This window comes from Chaetodon trifascialis, chromosome 1 (assembly GCF_039877785.1).
Source record: "Chaetodon trifascialis isolate fChaTrf1 chromosome 1, fChaTrf1.hap1, whole genome shotgun sequence".
NCBI classification, from domain to species: Eukaryota; Metazoa; Chordata; class Actinopteri; order Chaetodontiformes; family Chaetodontidae; genus Chaetodon; species Chaetodon trifascialis.
In genome coordinates, this window is record NC_092056.1 from 18,740,617 (window position 1) to 18,757,178 (window position 16,562).

A 16,562-nucleotide genomic window follows, 5' to 3' on the forward strand; every position below is an offset into this window, starting at 1 on the left:
TTTCTTTCAGCGAGGAATCCCCACTTGTCACCCAGTGCCATTAGAATTTTTAGATTGTGTGTGTGTCTCTCATCTGAGTGTTGACTCTTTTAATTGACCAAATCAAGCATATTTTATCTCTCTACCCCTTTTGATGTATCTTTTTCTGTACATTTCTCCCCATTAATCTGCCATTCCTTTACTCCCATTGAGTTTATTATAAGCTCTTGGCACCTCCTCTTCTGGTCTCTTATACCACAATCTCAAACATCCATGTGCATGCATGTACACACACTGAGTTTCTGTCTGTTTCTCTCTCCTACATGCACACATGCACACATGCACATGTGCAGAAGTACATTAGCCCCCCCACCCCCCACCCACCCACCCAGTAGAGTTATAATTAATCCAACTGCTCCGGTGACAGAGCTGAGTAGCCCCTACAGATAAGGTTTCAGCTGTTGGCTGTTTCAGTGGTTCTCTCCTTATTTATTCAAAAAGATTCAGACAGATCTGTGTGCATATCAGGCCATGTGGTCTGCAGAAGAGCAGAATGAATTAAACTGATTGTGAATGCGTGTGTGGAAAAAAAAAAGTCTTCTGTTGGGTGTACAAGTGTTGCATAATTAAGAAACTGGATTCCAGCTGGCAAAGAACAGGATCGTCTGTGCATAATCACCAGTAATCTTTAGAATGAGTCATTGTTATCTTAACATGTTATACTTTCATAAGGCAGAAGATGAAGAACAAAATGCAAAAAGGCCTCCAGTTTCCTACTCATGACTCATTTTTATGCAGGCTGGGGTCAATCAAGCTACAGCATTTAATGCAATCAATTACAAATAGTCTGTTTCGAATTTCACTACTGAAATGTTGTGAGTGGAATGATGAAGCACACACATCGAACTGTTCACACAGAAAATGGTCTTCCTCAGCTTTTATCAAATAATTCTGTGTTTTCTTGTATCGATCATCATCATAACGTGTATTGAACACTTAATTGCCACTTTCCAGCTGCATCACTCTTCCTGGTTGACCTGTCACTCAGTAGTTCGGGCCCTGGCTTTCTCTGTGGTCTAAATCTGTTCAGATGAGGGCAGCATTTTCCCATTTTAAGGCTGGATGATACCTACTAGTAGCAAATCTATAACCCTGGTTGGCGTCTCCCCCAGAAAACCCCCCAGTGGCCCGCGCGCTCCTTATACGGACCTCGAGGTGGGATCGCGACGCTCGATGGGAGGTCAAAGCGACAGTTCCATATATGGCGCACGCTCTCTCCTGGTCGGGCGCGCGCAGCGTCACTCCTGATCCTCTCCTGGATCCTGATGGATGGAGCTCCCTCTTTCCTTAAGCGAGGCGCGCCTCCTTGCTGCGCCCCTCCCTCCTCCCACTCCTCATCCTCGGCCTGTCAGCGTCCTAATATGGCAGAGGGCCGGGATGGGGGCCAGTGCTGAGGTTTGTGAATGGTGGAGGCTCAGTATATAAGGTGGACAGGCAGCACAGAGGACTGTAGCTGGTTCAGCAGCAGCACTGGTTGGGTCATTCTCTCCGAGCCGCAGACACTCCCTTAAGGTAAGACCCTATAGGACCGGCCACTCCTGAAGCCGCACATCCAGGTTGGGACATCAGACTAGGCCGTAACCAGAACAACATTGGAGCATCTGCTGGAGCAGAAGTTAGGCAGGACAGCCAGGGACAGGACGCCTAGGACCAGATACTACTGGAAGCAACATGGGCAATTCCTTTGGAGGATAGACTAGACTGTAGGAGCCCTGAAACAGAAGGAGAAGGCAACAATTTGTAAATAATAGGCTGAGATAGCATAGAAATTCAGTGCTGGACAAGAGAAGCTCTTATCTGAACTGTCAGGTCTGAGGACCGTGGATAGGTACATGGGTAGATAGAAAAAGCAGAGCAGACTGACTTCAGCATCTTCAGAGGAGTAACACTGAATCCTGAAGGTGCTGATGCAGCAAGACGCAATGCGCCTTCAGATCAGTTAAAACCAGGATAGTTTACCTGAAAAAGGTGATGATGTGTCAAAGACAGTGCTTGTAGATTTCACTGAATATTAGACCACCTTAGATGTTTGATTTTGCTCAGGTTCACGCTCACCAAATTAGAATAATATAAAGATCAATTAGTCGAGACTCGTCAAATATCTGAAGAGAATAAGTCGTTTAGTTCTATATTGTTCACTTTCAATGTGATTTTTTAGGTTTATGCAGGCTTAAACGCCATGCGTAATGGCCAGGTGTCAGTGTGCCATGTGCACATTTAGCGCAAGACATGGCCCTGAGCGTGCTCCAGTACACATTGAAATAATTTTAGTCTTTTAATCTTCATAATTAAGTGTGAGCTTTCAAGAAACAAACGGCTGAAACACAGTAATCCTTTAAAAGTTTTTTTTTTTATTATTTTTTTGTCACATTCAGTTTGTATCGCCGTGTGAATTTAGTGATCTGAACTCTTTTTTTTCCTCCGCTCCTCTCTTACAGAAGCCATCATGTGTGACGACGATGAGACTACCGCCCTTGTGTGCGACAACGGCTCCGGTCTTGTGAAGGCTGGCTTTGCCGGAGACGATGCCCCCAGGGCCGTGTTCCCCTCCATCGTCGGCCGCCCCCGTCACCAGGTAAACAGCAGAGAAAATCCTCATACAATATAAAAAGCTGCGAATTGGAAAACAGGATTGTAGTTAATGAAAACGAAAATTCTCAGTTACAGAAATAATTACACCTCAGCCAATTCATTTTCCAATACAGAAAAATACAGTTTACACAAATTTTACAACAAAACTGTCCATTTGTTCAGGCAGGTGTACAATATTTTGGCTGAGGCATCCCATTGGAGTGAAAAACGTATTCAACTGAGATTTTAATACTTTAGTTTATATCATATTTAGTGTTTTGAGCGATTAGATGGTGGAAGGTTAGCTGATAACAGTGTGGCATTGTGTATCTTCAGCCGTGTAATTTTGGCTCCGTTTACCAGCAGCAATGTGGCCTTTAACTCTTTGAGACTAAATTAGTCACAGAAGAAATGACAGTCACACAATTGCTCTGTGTCTGTCTCTCTGTGACCCACACTGCTATTTGGCACATTCGCGCCATGATCAACATGCCTTTGGCACTACACACTAAAGACTTTAATCTAGCCAGAAGAAGGTCATACCTCTGTTTGGATTATTTGACATAACCTCTCTATTATCTTGCCCTCTCCTCCCCCTTCAGGGTGTCATGGTCGGTATGGGTCAGAAGGACTCCTACGTCGGCGACGAGGCCCAGAGCAAGAGGGGTATCCTGACTCTGAAGTACCCCATTGAGCACGGTATCATCACCAACTGGGACGACATGGAGAAGATCTGGCACCACACCTTCTACAACGAGCTGAGAGTGGCCCCCGAGGAGCACCCCACCCTGCTCACTGAGGCCCCCCTGAACCCCAAGGCCAACAGAGAGAAGATGACCCAGATCATGTTTGAGACCTTCAACGTCCCAGCCATGTATGTGGCCATCCAGGCTGTGCTGTCCCTGTACGCTTCCGGTCGTACCACTGGTAAGCTGACAGCATCAAACAGCTGCGGCTCGCAGCACGGATGCAACCTCCTAAATATACATACATACATACAGAGAGAGAGAGAGAGAGAGAGAGAGAGAGAGAGAGAGAGAGAGAGAGAGAGAGAGAGAGAGAGAGAGAGAGAGAGAGAGAGAGAGAGAGAGAGATACAAATAGGCAGACGCCTTGTTAATGTAACTGATAAACTTATGTAACAACCACAATACATTATAATCATTTAGCTGTTGATGCGCCGATCCCGCTTTTGCGCACAACATTTACGCACAGTCGACCAGCCTTTCTGGCACTGTTTATGTTTTTTCATAGCTCGTATGATATATACATTAAGTATGTATTTGTAAATCGTCCTCCGTGCACACACTTTAGCCACACATATACGCACAAGATTGAAATGTTTTACGTATTTTGTCACCTGGACTTTACTAAACTCCCGCCTTGCCTCTCTTCAGGTATTGTGCTGGATGCTGGTGATGGTGTGACCCACAACGTCCCAGTCTATGAGGGTTACGCTCTGCCCCACGCCATCATGCGTCTGGACCTGGCTGGTCGCGATCTTACCGACTACCTGATGAAGATCCTGACTGAGCGTGGCTACTCCTTCGTTACCACCGGTGAGGAACTTGCTCCAATAGCAGAGCACCTGAAAGAAAGAAGCAAATCATCCGCCGCGACCACTTTTTAGGCCGGCACTTTATAGCAAAATAGAACCTAAATGACTATCATAACTTCACATTTCCTTTACCAGTAGTTTTTGGGAAAATATGCTATACTTAACAACTAGATCTGACAGCAGCCTTACGAACAACAATAACAACAAAGATTCACGTACCATTTAATGACAGTTTTGCGCAAAGACAAAGGCTAAAAAGTGTGTCATTTAATATCAGAAGCAGACATTTTTCTGCTTCAGATGTTTCTGTAACTTCATGTAACTTTCGTAGTTCAGCCTACTGACTTAGTTTTGCCATTACGCACACGGTGTCTGCGCTCTCGGCTCTTTGAATAATATCTCATCAACTTGTCCCCCCGCAGCCGAGCGTGAGATCGTGCGTGACATCAAGGAGAAGCTGTGCTATGTGGCTCTGGACTTCGAGAACGAGATGGCCACCGCTGCCTCCTCCTCTTCCCTGGAGAAGAGCTACGAGCTTCCCGACGGTCAGGTCATCACCATCGGTAACGAGAGGTTCCGTTGCCCCGAGACCCTCTTCCAGCCTTCCTTCATCGGTACGTCAGATAATTCCTCATTCTTTTTCATTAACGAACAGCATTGGAAATACTGTGGCAACCTGGAAGCCCCTCCCCCTCTAAACACTTGTCCCTCTCACCTGACTAGGTATGGAGTCTGCTGGCATCCATGAGACCGCTTACAACAGCATCATGAAGTGCGACATTGACATCCGTAAGGATCTGTACGCCAACAATGTGCTCTCTGGTGGTACCACCATGTACCCTGGTATTGCTGACCGTATGCAGAAGGAGATCACTGCTCTGGCCCCCAGCACCATGAAGATCAAGGTACATAATATAACAACAAAAGCATTACAATTTATCCCAAACTAGGAAGGTTTTACGCATGAATCGATAATTACGCACAAGAATCTACTGAACAAATGATATGAGTACTAAGCCCTGGCACTTTGCTGATCGACTTTCTCCCCCTCCTTCTCCTCCAGATCATTGCCCCTCCCGAGAGGAAGTACTCCGTCTGGATCGGTGGCTCTATCCTGGCTTCCCTGTCCACCTTCCAGCAGATGTGGATCTCCAAGCAGGAGTACGACGAGGCCGGCCCCAGCATTGTCCACAGGAAGTGCTTCTAAATCCTCCATCTTCTCCTTCATCTCCATCAATTACACCACCAGCTATCTGGAGATCAAGCGAGAAGGAGGATCGACCTCTGCGGCACAGCAACACTCTGCTGTCAATGGACTTTCTGTCTGCGCTGTTGACATTTATATGCATTTTGTTATCCTTTCAAAATTTGCATATTTTATAGCTGTCTGTTGTCTGTGTTGCACGGAGAGAGGCTGTGAAAGACCATCACTGAACCATGCATCCATCCAAAAAACTTTAATAAAAAAATAACAACAACATGTTGCCCAACACATGTGAATGTAAGTGTATATACATATTGATAATTTATTAAAGTCCATTATTTGGTATTTCTGATCCTGGTTGGTTTTTCTATTAGAGGGAGGGTAGTGAGAGAGGATTAAAAAACAACAGCTTTAGTTGAAATTGCAATGGAAATACTGGGATGTTGATGATTTGAAACATTTAAAAGGTGCAAATCAAACATTTCCCTCCATAGCCATACAAATGCAATTCCATCGGGAAATTCAATATTTAGGAATCCAGCTTGGAAAAAACAAAAACGAAACCATTAGAACTATTAAAGCCAGGAGAGGCTTGTCTCAGCTACTTGACAAAGCCACTGTATGACACACACTGCCGCTATCCCCCAAACTAATCAGCTGATCAGGTAGAAGGAGAAGCTCATAAAGGTCTATGGGGGCGTTTTCACGGCACCCTGTGTAATGGATGGGTGAGAGACAGGTTGTCTCTCTGTGTCCCATGTGCTGATGGTTGACGGCTGCTGGGTGACAGAGGTAGTGAAAGGCACGCCACCAAGCTCCGACAGTCGGAGTTTGACTTGCCAGGAATGTGCCCGGGCAGCAGCAGCAGCTCCGCTTTAGACCGAGTGGATCAGTAGCATGGGACACCCGACACCCGGCTCTGAATCCCGTTGAGCTGCCTGCCCTGCGCAGCCCCGACCCCCCAGACCATCTTTAGACAAAACCAGACCCAGCGGGCATCTCCGCAGTCCTACCTTATATGCATAGAAGCTCATCAGGTTGTGTGGGTGTGGAGTTAGGGTCCGAGCTTAGTGAGACAAAGGGGCGTGCTGGGCGCGCACCACCCTGGGCCCACATCATTGACACCACCCCACTGACCTGCTATGTGACCTAAAATAAGACAGCCCTTTTTATTTATTTATTTATTTATTTTATTTTATTTTTTTTGGTACCCAAGGTTTCTCAACCTCCTCTCGAGCAGTTAGGACTACAAAAGACAAACTTAAACGTATATATGAATATTCAGCTGCAATTAGTTGCAGAGTAAAGCGCTTCAGCATAATTTAAGACGCAACAAGTTACTTAATTAAGCCCTTTGAATCTGTGCATGGTGGCTGAACACAATAAAACAGAGTCTTTTAATTCTATTTTACCATCCGATAGAGACCATTACCAGACAAATGGCTCATAACCACTTTGACCGCATTCCTGACATCACTGCCGGGACCACCTGTTGCGGGTGTGTTCAGTGTTCAGGGGTTTTTTTTGTTTTTGTTTTTTTTAAACGTCTTGAAGCGGGCGGAGCTAAGAGACGCAGCCTGTGATTACAACAGCGCCGAGGACGCCATCTGTCCTGCTCTGCTTCCGTGAAATCCGACCCCAGTGTAAGTATATTTACCGTACATAAAATTAGACTCTTACAGCCCTGGATTTCTGCTGTCAGGCCTCTGACTGTGGTAGACGAGAGTCGATGGATTGTCAGTGAGATTTTAGGCTGCGTTTAGGCGTATAATTATGTGCGTGCGCTGACAGGTGATTATACGCACTCCGTATTACCGTATGTTCAAAACACATCTATAAATGACACGGGGACATTTGTTATGATGATTTGAAATGGAGCAACGAGCTTCTGATTGATCAATACATTTATATTTGTTACAATGCAATAGCCTAACATGATACAGTCCGTGATGACAATTTAATACAATTTTTTTTTTTTTTTTGATCGATCGGATACAAAAATATCATATTCCAGCAACAAGGAAATAAGATTGCAATGATTTGCAGGGAAATTGGTTTTAGAGGCTGGAGAGTTTTCATACATACAGTGATTCCAGCTGACCTTTAATTTGGAGTATTCAACAGTCGCTTACATCGCTGGAGCCAATCAGAGGATGGAATGGCAGTTGCGTCATCACGTTCAAGAGATTTCTGCAGTTGGCTTTGTAACGGTCAATCAAACTCTCATTCGCCATTTTCACAGTAAAACGCCGACCGAGTTTGCGGCGCAGGTGTTGCAGTGTGTGTGATTCCCTAAAAACTAGATTTTTATCTTCACCCCTGGCGCTGAGCGAGGCGAGCCAGCCATGGGTGTCCCGAACCAATCCCTGCACGGATAGAGGAGGAAGTGGGCGGGTTGTTTGACCCGGGGAAGCCTCGAGCTGCTCTACCATTGGTTTTAACTGTCTTTACATTATGGTTTAAATGTCTGGCGGTGTGACCAAACGTGAACGAACAGCGCGTGAGGAATAACGTCGCGGCTTGTGTTTTGGAGGCCTTTGTTTAAGCTTCTAACAGTGTTTTGGCAACGTACTACATATTTCTTATCTCACAGAGCTGTTGTGCCTGTGTAACAACGTTAGCCTTTGATAGAGTTCGAGTTTTTCAGCTTTGTGGTTCGTCTTTGGTTTTCACTTCAAAGAGCGACAAGATGGTGACTAAGAGGATCCGCTCGGAGTACATGAAGAAATTCAAAGACCCCAAATGGGAGACGTACACTAAGTGTTACGAGGAGATGCTGAGGTACAGGCTGACCCGCAGGCTGCTGGAGCACACACACAACCCCTGGTTCTGGAGTGGCTCCGACACTGATTCAGACTCTGGGGGAAGAAGCCCCCTTCCTCCCAGTAAGAACCAGGTGCGCGCTGAGACCAGCAGGGACCGGACAGAGGCCAAGCTGGAGCAGTGTGAGGGGGCGAGGATGGACAGAGCCACAGCGGCTGTACCCAGGCTTCCCCTTCAAGAGGAGGAAGAGGAGGAGGAGGAGGAGAATGTGTCAGCTCTACAGTCTGCAGCCCATGGTAAAAAATGAGTCATGAATATGATTGAAACACTGGAGAACACATTGGCGTGCATGTACCTTACCATATGATGACATCCAGGCTCACAGCGTGAAGGTGCCAGAGAGACAAGAGCACCAGAGGAGGAGAGAGAGGAGCAGAGAGCCGGCAGCAGAGGCAGCAGACAGCGAACAGCCCCGCGCAGGGAGCACAACAGAGGTAATTCAAAGATGGAGTCAGAATGAAGAGATACATGTCAAAGAGAGGCTGAAGCCTGGAGCGCCATGCTGATGTGAGCAGAAGGGAAGAACAATAAGGGAATATCATTTAGCTGAAGCTTTTGTGCGACTGCTTGTGTTCAGACAACATTTATTATTTGAGACTTTGGTTTCTTAAATGAAAAGCAGATTTTGCAGGAAAACGTTTGTAATACTCCATGTTTAGATACATCTTTGTAGTATCAGTACTGACACTTCTATCAGCACTGGTGTCACAGCAATTCAAATGATACTTAGCCTGAGCAAAGAGAGTTTCAAGCTAGGAGTCCTGCACATTGATGAATAAATCCAGCATCATAGCAATATTTCTTTCTCCAAGAAAGTTACTGTATGTACATTTGTATCTATTGCCATTATCAGTCAGAATGATTCTTTAACAGCTAACAGACTTGATCCTCCATCTTAACTTTCTCTGCTCTTGGTTTTTTAATGCTGCTTCGTCTTCTCTGCTTGTAGAGAGGGACATGGGTGGACCACAGCAGAGTAAACCCCCCACATCCTCAAAACAATCCCAGCGGGTCAGGCCTGCTCCGGCACGGCAGCCCAGGGAGGACAGTAAGGACAGCAGACATCCTTTTGCTCTGTACGGTTCAGGAGAGAAGGACGCAGACATCGCAGGCAGGAAGACACACAATGTTGGCCCTGCAGCTTCCACGAACGAGGTCATCATTCTGTCTGTCGCTCTGTAGATCTGTCTGTGGCAAGCTGAAGAAACTGACAGCGATCTTCATTTTCCTTGTAGATCCATGAGTCAGCTCTACGTGCAAAGACCAGGCGGGAGGTGGAGCGTCTGATCCAGACCCAGAGGACGGAGCGCCGGAGAGCCAAGTCTGCCGATCTGGACAAAGCCAGGAGGCTGGTTCAACCGGAGTTCAACCCCTGGCTCACTGAGTACATGCGCTGCTTCTCTGCTCGCTCCCGATAAGACACACACACACACACACACACACGCACACGCACACGCACACACACACACACACACACACACACACACACACACACACACACACACACACACACACACACACACACACAGCAGAACCTCATACATCAAGGTGATTCCAGCTATACAGAAATAAAGCCATTATTACCCTTCACCCCTGAACTTAAAAAACTCACAGAGGTAGAAGAGAGCACAGGAATCGATATGTATTGCATTCAGGATGTAAACTGACAAAACCTTGAACTTTTAAATTCACAATGTGGCTTAGTGTTTTTTATATAAATCAATTTTGATATATACAAGAAAAGACATTTTGCAGGGTAGAGGTGACTCTCGAAAGAAATCATTTGAAAGTACATTTGAAATGAATTGATACGTCTATCGTAGACAGATATTTTGATGAGCGGAAAATGCAGCCATAGTTTGACGCATTCCCTTTAAAGACAGGCGACATGAAATGTGCCTGTATTCTTCATACAGGGATCAAAGAGCCTTAGTCTCTCACAGGGGTACATGGCACCATGTCTGAAGAGACTCAGCTGCCTTTACAGAACAAAAACTTAGAGATAAAACGTGAGACCACTTACATGAAGAATGTACATACACTTATTATACACGTGTAGACAAAACCTAACAGACAGAGTGTGTATTGTGTTCAGATAATTACAGTTTTTCTCTGACCTTTGCAGCTTTTGATGTGGATAGGCATTTTTCTTTCAAGTATTCAGTGACATACAGAATTATGTCTCTTTAAGACTTTCGCAGCTTTTCAGATCACTTAAACCTGCTCTTGTGGATTGAACGGTTTAACAATTCATGGACTGATCCCAGCTGACTGAGGAAGAAACAGCCACTCACGCTCTGCACTCACAGTCAAACTGTGTGCAAAGACACAGTCTTCAAATAGCTTCCTAACAACACATGTTTGTTGTTTAATTTTTTGTTGTTGTTGTTGTTGTATGTTAATCAATCGATCTGGTGCTATTGCAGTGTGAAAACAGAGGCATCTGACTTTTAAAGCCATTGGATGACTGTGTGACAGTGTGTCTGTGTTATGCATTCACTGTTCAAATGTTTATTGTTGAGGCCAAATGTTTTGATCATCATCGTCCGGGATTATGCTTTAGAACCAAAGGTGACACCATAACAACGATGGACATTAAGATGATGCCTAAGTTACCTTCAGTCAGAAATAAATGAGCACACATTACATGACTGCTCACTGGTTGAAGTAGCAGACGCTTTAAAGCATAACCAAATCAAACAGCACTTTGAGCCATTTGTACAGAATACCTGACTGTAATACCTGTAATTAATCCATATGTTGAATTTGTATATTTGTTTGTATGTTTATGTCTTTCCACCACATTGGGTTTCATCATGGAAACCGTCACTCCTTGTGTCAGCAATGGTGATGAAGTCAGACTTCAGGTTTTTTATTTGTCTTTACACCCAAAATTATTGATGTGAATATTGTGCAGAACAGAGGCTGGGATGATGGGATGCTGCCTGTGCTTTACATTTGGACATTTTAATATTTTTCTAAATATTTGTTTGGTTGTTGCAGCTCTGTGGTCAGTATTACATCACTTGCTTTTGTATTAATTTAGTTTTTCAATGTTTTTAGTCCCAGGAACAGATGTGACATTTTGTGCAATATTATACTTTAGATATTTAAAAGTTACATGTGGTGAACTTTGACAATCTTAGAAAGCAGGACTGGAGCAATATAGCTCATTTCTAAATGTGCATTAGTTCATGAGACCAAACTTCATAGGTTCGATCCTCTTTATACTGTAGAGACATCTCATGTTTGGTGAGGAGTTCCTATACTTGTCATACAATTTTTCTAGGTTTATTATGTAATGTGGTAGTGGTAAATTAAATATTCCTGTATATTGGGATGGACATCCCATTTACAAATTTGCATCACGGGTGATGTAGAAGAAATAGAAGTTATGACCAACAAGTCACCAGAAGTACTGAACTTTTTGAACTTTCTGAATTGATCTAATTTACAGATGAGAAAAAGGATGTAACAATTACAAAATACTGTTAAATTCCATGATACTTTACATTTTAGGCTTTTACTGTGTGTACATATTTTATATGGTTTGAGGGAAAGACTGTTGAGGTTAAGTGATGTGGTGCAAAGCTTTTAATAAATCAATTTTCCACCAGTTTGTTCATCATCAACCGTCCGTGTCTACCAAATTACCTCTGACATCAATAACATAATGGACCATGTCCAAAAATGTGAATTAAACACACACACACAGAAACTGCTGCTATATTTGTAGTACTTTTTATTTTAAAAACATATGCTTTTATCATACACAATAAATTAAAATCCATGATACTCATAATGACGAGAAAAACTGATGTACATAAATAAAAACAAAAGACTTGATGACAAACACAAGACAGCAAACTGACGTGGAGCAGCCAAGCTACTATCAGATCAAATCCAATGTGAAGTAGTTCTGCAGGGTGAAGAGTGCTTAATTTAAAAGTTTAATGACTTGTTTCAAGGGGCAACGATGTAAAAAACATTGAAAACAGAAACATGTTGTATTGCTTAAATACAGCAATGCAAAACACACCTCTAAAACTTCAAACAATTCCCAAAATGCATGTGTTTTTTTGTCAAAAGCTTTATGTCGCTGAGCTGTTTCAAAGCTCAAAGCAGGGGACAAAAAGTATCTTTGGAAATATAAAAACCAAACACACATCAGTTTCACACCTTTGCTAAAACATCAAATGCAATCAGTTGGTATGACCCCACAGCTGCCAGTGAGGCATTCATGTAAACAGGCAACATTTATAAAGGAGACATTAGTCATAACTGGGATGCTTTGGATAAAGAAGTGTGTCACACTGTCAGATAAGTCATTGACCTGAATGCTGAATGAGCCACTGTAACTTTAAAGATGACATGTAACGTTCACACTCCAAATGACTGAAATTAACAGGAAGCCAAATGTGCGTTAAGGATATTTCAGGCTGCCCCCGTCTGCTTTTGTCAATCTATGAGTTTGACCGATGATAAAACAGCATTTTTCCACACAAACGTGTTAGTCCGTAACATACTCCACATCAGCTTGTCCCATTTACAAATAAACATAATCCCTGCAAACAGTACTGCTCATCTATACTGCTTACAAGTCGCCAGTGTAGCTTAATATGATAATAATACAGTGGAGCATGAACAGATGCTGGATATGATTTCTACTTTAATATAATATATCTTCATAATGAAATACTCTGATATTCTGTTTGAGAAAACATGCGTCAACTGTTATATACAGAAACACTGTACAGTGTGTAAGATGCTGTCGGGGGGAAAGAGGAGGGATTGAGAAAGACAGACAGGCAGGGAAACAGGTCAGCAGAGAGAAGGATGGGATGTAAACAATGGAAAGGATGGGGGAAAGGAGGAGCTGATGGAGTGTCATTTGGCAGCAGTGTTGCCGGGATGCATGTTACGGAGAGAGAAAGTGTGTGAGTGAGGAGTGAAAGAGGCACACAGGGAGTGCAAAATGTCAGTAGACCTACAGGCAATCAGAGGAGGTGGGTGGAGAAGGAGAAATACTGTAGTGAGTGATGGTTTAACACGTTTTATTTTGTCTGTTTAACTCAAAGACGCAAAGGTAAGGAAGCAAATTTCCCCACTCGTCCTCTAAGTGGTCCAGATGGGAGAAAGATGGGAACAGTGATCAGTAAGAAAACAAACATGTATTAAACTGAGCAGGTGTGAGGTCAGGCGAGCAGAAAGAAGAGAGGAGGCGAAGATACATACACGTCAGTAATTCACACCCTGATTGCAGGGCTGGGGAGGGTTTGGTCCAATAGTGGAGCAGAATGTTGAAGGGTGGGCGGTCTCTGGTTACCGAGGAGATGCTCAGAGTTCTGTAAGGGGGGCGGGCGAAGCGTGACCAGGAAGTCTTTTGGGCTCTCTGCAGGTGAAGCCATGACAATGAAGGTTCAAAAGGTTCTGAAGGTTCTGTGCGAAGGTCGAAGGACAGAGAGTCACCAGCAGAGCAACCTGACCTGCCCCCTGCCCCCCTCAAACCTGTCTGAAACACGTGCACACACACACACAGGGAGAGAAATAAAACACAACATAGATGTAAGCAGCAATGTCAGATCGACCACCTCCTAAACTCTCCGGAGAAATCTTATTCTGTGGCATCAAACGGCAAACAAACATCACCATCACATGATGCACACACAGTCCAAACACACAGGCACTCTGGCCCCTTCACCTTGTCCGTGCACGTCACAGGGCGCGTCCACTAGCAGCCACACTCCTGGGTGCCCTGAGGCTGAGCGCGGCGAGGAGAGCGAAGCTGTCGTAACGCAGCGTCGCCATACTGGATGCCTGAACCCATCCTCTCTGGATCAAGCTCCCCTGAAAAGGAGAGACCAGATGAGTAGAGAGACAGAGGCGTGAGAGGGTGGGCTTCTCCTGCTCTATGAGAGCTGCTACAGCGCGGGCTCTGGAGTCATACCTAAGCCTGTCGGGATAAGACGGGATTTGGAGTCGTGGATGTGGGTTATAGGTGAGGATGGCAGTTCCTACCTGACTCTATCTTGTTGAGGATTTTCCGAGCACACTGGACAAAGGCCTCTTCAACGTTCTCCCCCGTCAGAGCGCTGGTCTCCAGGAACATCAGCTCTGTCTCACACACACACACACACACACACACACACACACACACACACACACACACACACACACACACACACACACACACACACACACACACACACACGATTTCAGTTGCAGATGCTCCTAGTACACAGTGTTTCAGTTCTGTGTAGTCTTAACAATACAGTCAATTTTAAAAAGTTCCTCCTCAATAAAAGGACAGTGCCTGGAGCTCCCTTCTAGTTAAGTAAGTGAGTTCATCTAGCTATTGTTTGAGGTTTTGAGAGGAATTATCAAAGAATCCCACAGACTGATCCTGATCTTACCGTTCTCCTGAGCAAAGCGTGAAGCCTCCAGGAACGTGACCTCCCTGTCAGCATCCAGGTCCTTCTTGTTTCCGCACAGGATGATGACAATGTTCTGACTGGCGAGCATCCTGGCATCGCTCAACCACGTGGTCAGAGCGTTGTATGTCTCTCGACTGCAGCATACGGACACACGGAGAGAGAGGCAGAGTGACACTTTAGAAAGGAGAGGGAAGCTGTCAAAGCACTTGACACCAAGATAAGCTGAAATCATGTTCTGTGATTGGCTGATTTACCTGGTGATATCATAGACCAGCAGGGCTCCTGCTGCTCCTCTGTAGTAACTCCTGGTGACAGACCTGAGACACACACACAAACACACACCAACACAAATGTTAGCAGTCACATATTGTACGGTAACTTACATTCACCAGAAAAAGCACAGTCTATTTACAATTCTTCCCAATCCTCAAAACAATACGCAATAAAATTAACTGTAAACATTCAAATGAAAACATCCACGAAATTTGGCTGATCACTTTATAACCACTGTTGGCTGAGAAAAAAATTAAATCAAACACACACACACACACACACACACACACACACACACACACACACACACACACACACACACACACACATATGTGTGAATAGCTCTCCAGTACCTGTACCCCTAGCTGTGATGGTGGGATGTCAGCCTACCTGAACCGTTCTTGTCCTGCAGTGTCCCAAATCTGCAGTTTGACCATTTTGTTGACCACGTTGATGATCTTAGAGCCAAACTCCACTCCAATTGTGTGGTTGGATTCATCCTTAACTGGGAAACAGAATAAAATATGGCATGTTGCCATTATTATTAAGCAACAGTAGATAGTATTGGCCTGCAGTGCATCTTTTCAGGAAAGAAAGTGCACTGTACAAGATAATGAATATTGCCACCTGCACTTACAGAGTTTTACGTATTCTAGCACTTTTAGACATCATACAATGGTGCACTGACGTGAGAGGTCAGATCAGCTGTGTGTGAACAGGAAATAATGAACGGTGCCTTGCGCCTGAATGACTTACATCTCTTCTCTATGAACTGGTGCAGCAGGCAGGATTTGCCTGTTCCAGCGTTCCCAATCACCAGGAATTTAAACAGGAAATCTGACGTGGGAAGACAGAAATAATATAATACAAATAACCACACTGACACTGGCACATATCGATGGTGGTGGGGCTGTACAGCCAATAATAATAATAATAATAATAATAATAATAATAATAATAATAATAATAATATAAAATGGTGAAGCTACATCATTTCCCTCTCTCACCATGGTGATCACCTGAAGCTGAATCCCCTACAGTCCTCGTGTTGAGTCTACTTTACAGGACATACAGCTCAGATCTTCATCATCCCCAGCCCTGTGCCCAGGTGTCAGCTTCCTCTCCGTTCTGCTAACCTCTGAGGGGATTTCTAACCTTACAAGCTCGACACATTTTGGCTTCACAGCCACGATAAACTCTCCCGTGTAACCTCTGTGGTGTTCCTTACGCTGACATGGCATTTCTAAGGCCAGCAGCCTTCAGCAGCGGCTCGGTTAGCCTGTCAGCTATCTATTTACGATGAGAAAAAGCTCCCTCGACACACCTGCCCCATCCCGTCCCTGTGGCTGCATGAAGATGTTAGCATTGTGGACGTGTCAAAACAGCCTCCTTACCGTATGACTCCGACATCGCCAGTGTGGCGTTTAGACAGAAAGACTGAAGGAAGGAGAAATAGAAGTTGACAGATGGATAGCTGGCTAAGTAAACGAAAATAGTCCTGTTGGTGATTTCCGCGGATTCCAGCTGATTTTCCCCTCTGACTTCCCGTACGTGGTGTGTATTTTCAAAATAAAAGTTACCTCAACGGGCCGATCGTTGTGATACCTTAAATTGCCACAGGGTGGTGCTGATTGACCAGAGGTGTGAAAGACTTCTTTCAA

The 16,562-nt window shown here is 44.5% G+C and overlaps 3 protein-coding genes across 3 annotated transcripts; 2 read left to right on the top strand and 1 right to left on the bottom strand.

Annotated features, from left to right (window-relative positions):
* The first annotated feature begins 1,495 nt into the window (after positions 1 to 1,495).
* On the top strand, positions 1,496 to 5,657 carry acta1b (actin alpha 1, skeletal muscle b). Its single transcript, XM_070963394.1, has 7 exons — positions 1,496 to 1,551; positions 2,478 to 2,614; positions 3,213 to 3,537; positions 4,007 to 4,168; positions 4,590 to 4,781; positions 4,891 to 5,072; positions 5,231 to 5,657. The coding sequence occupies exons 2-7, from the start codon at positions 2,486 to 2,488 to the stop codon at positions 5,372 to 5,374; spliced, it is 1,134 nt and encodes a 377-aa protein (XP_070819495.1). The 5' UTR covers positions 1,496 to 1,551; positions 2,478 to 2,485; the 3' UTR covers positions 5,375 to 5,657.
* Positions 5,658 to 6,846: 1,189 nt separating this feature from the next.
* Positions 6,847 to 11,813, top strand: ccsapb (centriole, cilia and spindle-associated protein b). Its single transcript, XM_070959344.1, has 5 exons — positions 6,847 to 7,014; positions 8,052 to 8,430; positions 8,512 to 8,628; positions 9,144 to 9,349; positions 9,430 to 11,813. Exons 2-5 carry the CDS (start codon positions 8,061 to 8,063, stop codon positions 9,610 to 9,612), a joined length of 876 nt encoding a protein of 291 aa, XP_070815445.1. The 5' UTR covers positions 6,847 to 7,014; positions 8,052 to 8,060; the 3' UTR covers positions 9,613 to 11,813.
* A 100-nt stretch (positions 11,814 to 11,913) lies between these two features.
* Positions 11,914 to 16,441, bottom strand: rab4a (RAB4a, member RAS oncogene family). The gene is made up of 8 exons (XM_070959356.1): positions 16,296 to 16,441; positions 15,658 to 15,738; positions 15,292 to 15,406; positions 14,883 to 14,945; positions 14,608 to 14,762; positions 14,213 to 14,308; positions 13,896 to 14,041; positions 11,914 to 13,706 (listed from the first exon to the last, which is right to left on the bottom strand). The coding sequence occupies exons 1-7, from the start codon at positions 16,309 to 16,311 to the stop codon at positions 13,926 to 13,928; spliced, it is 642 nt and encodes a 213-aa protein (XP_070815457.1). The 5' UTR covers positions 16,312 to 16,441; the 3' UTR covers positions 11,914 to 13,706; positions 13,896 to 13,925.
* Positions 16,442 to 16,562: the final 121 nt, after the last annotated feature.

Bases quoted from the DNA above. Each gene is read 5' to 3' on its own strand.
- acta1b (XM_070963394.1), top strand. From the start codon at position 2,486: ATGTGTGACGACGATGAGACTACCGCCCTTGTGTGCGACAACGGCTCC. The intron at 4,169-4,589 runs GTGAGGAACTTG...GTCCCCCCGCAG, and splicing joins CTACTCCTTCGTTACCACCG to CCGAGCGTGAGATCGTGCGT. The intron at 5,073-5,230 runs GTACATAATATA...CTTCTCCTCCAG, and splicing joins CCAGCACCATGAAGATCAAG to ATCATTGCCCCTCCCGAGAG.
- ccsapb (XM_070959344.1), top strand. From the start codon at position 8,061: ATGGTGACTAAGAGGATCCGCTCGGAGTACATGAAGAAATTCAAAGAC. The intron at 8,431-8,511 runs GTAAAAAATGAG...GATGACATCCAG, and splicing joins TCTACAGTCTGCAGCCCATG to GCTCACAGCGTGAAGGTGCC. The intron at 9,350-9,429 runs GTCATCATTCTG...TTTTCCTTGTAG, and splicing joins CTGCAGCTTCCACGAACGAG to ATCCATGAGTCAGCTCTACG.
- rab4a (XM_070959356.1), bottom strand. The intron at 14,946-15,291 runs GTAGGCTGACAT...TGTGTGTCTCAG, and splicing joins GCAGGACAAGAACGGTTCAG to GTCTGTCACCAGGAGTTACT. The intron at 14,763-14,882 runs GTAAATCAGCCA...CGTATGCTGCAG, and splicing joins CTGGTCTATGATATCACCAG to TCGAGAGACATACAACGCTC.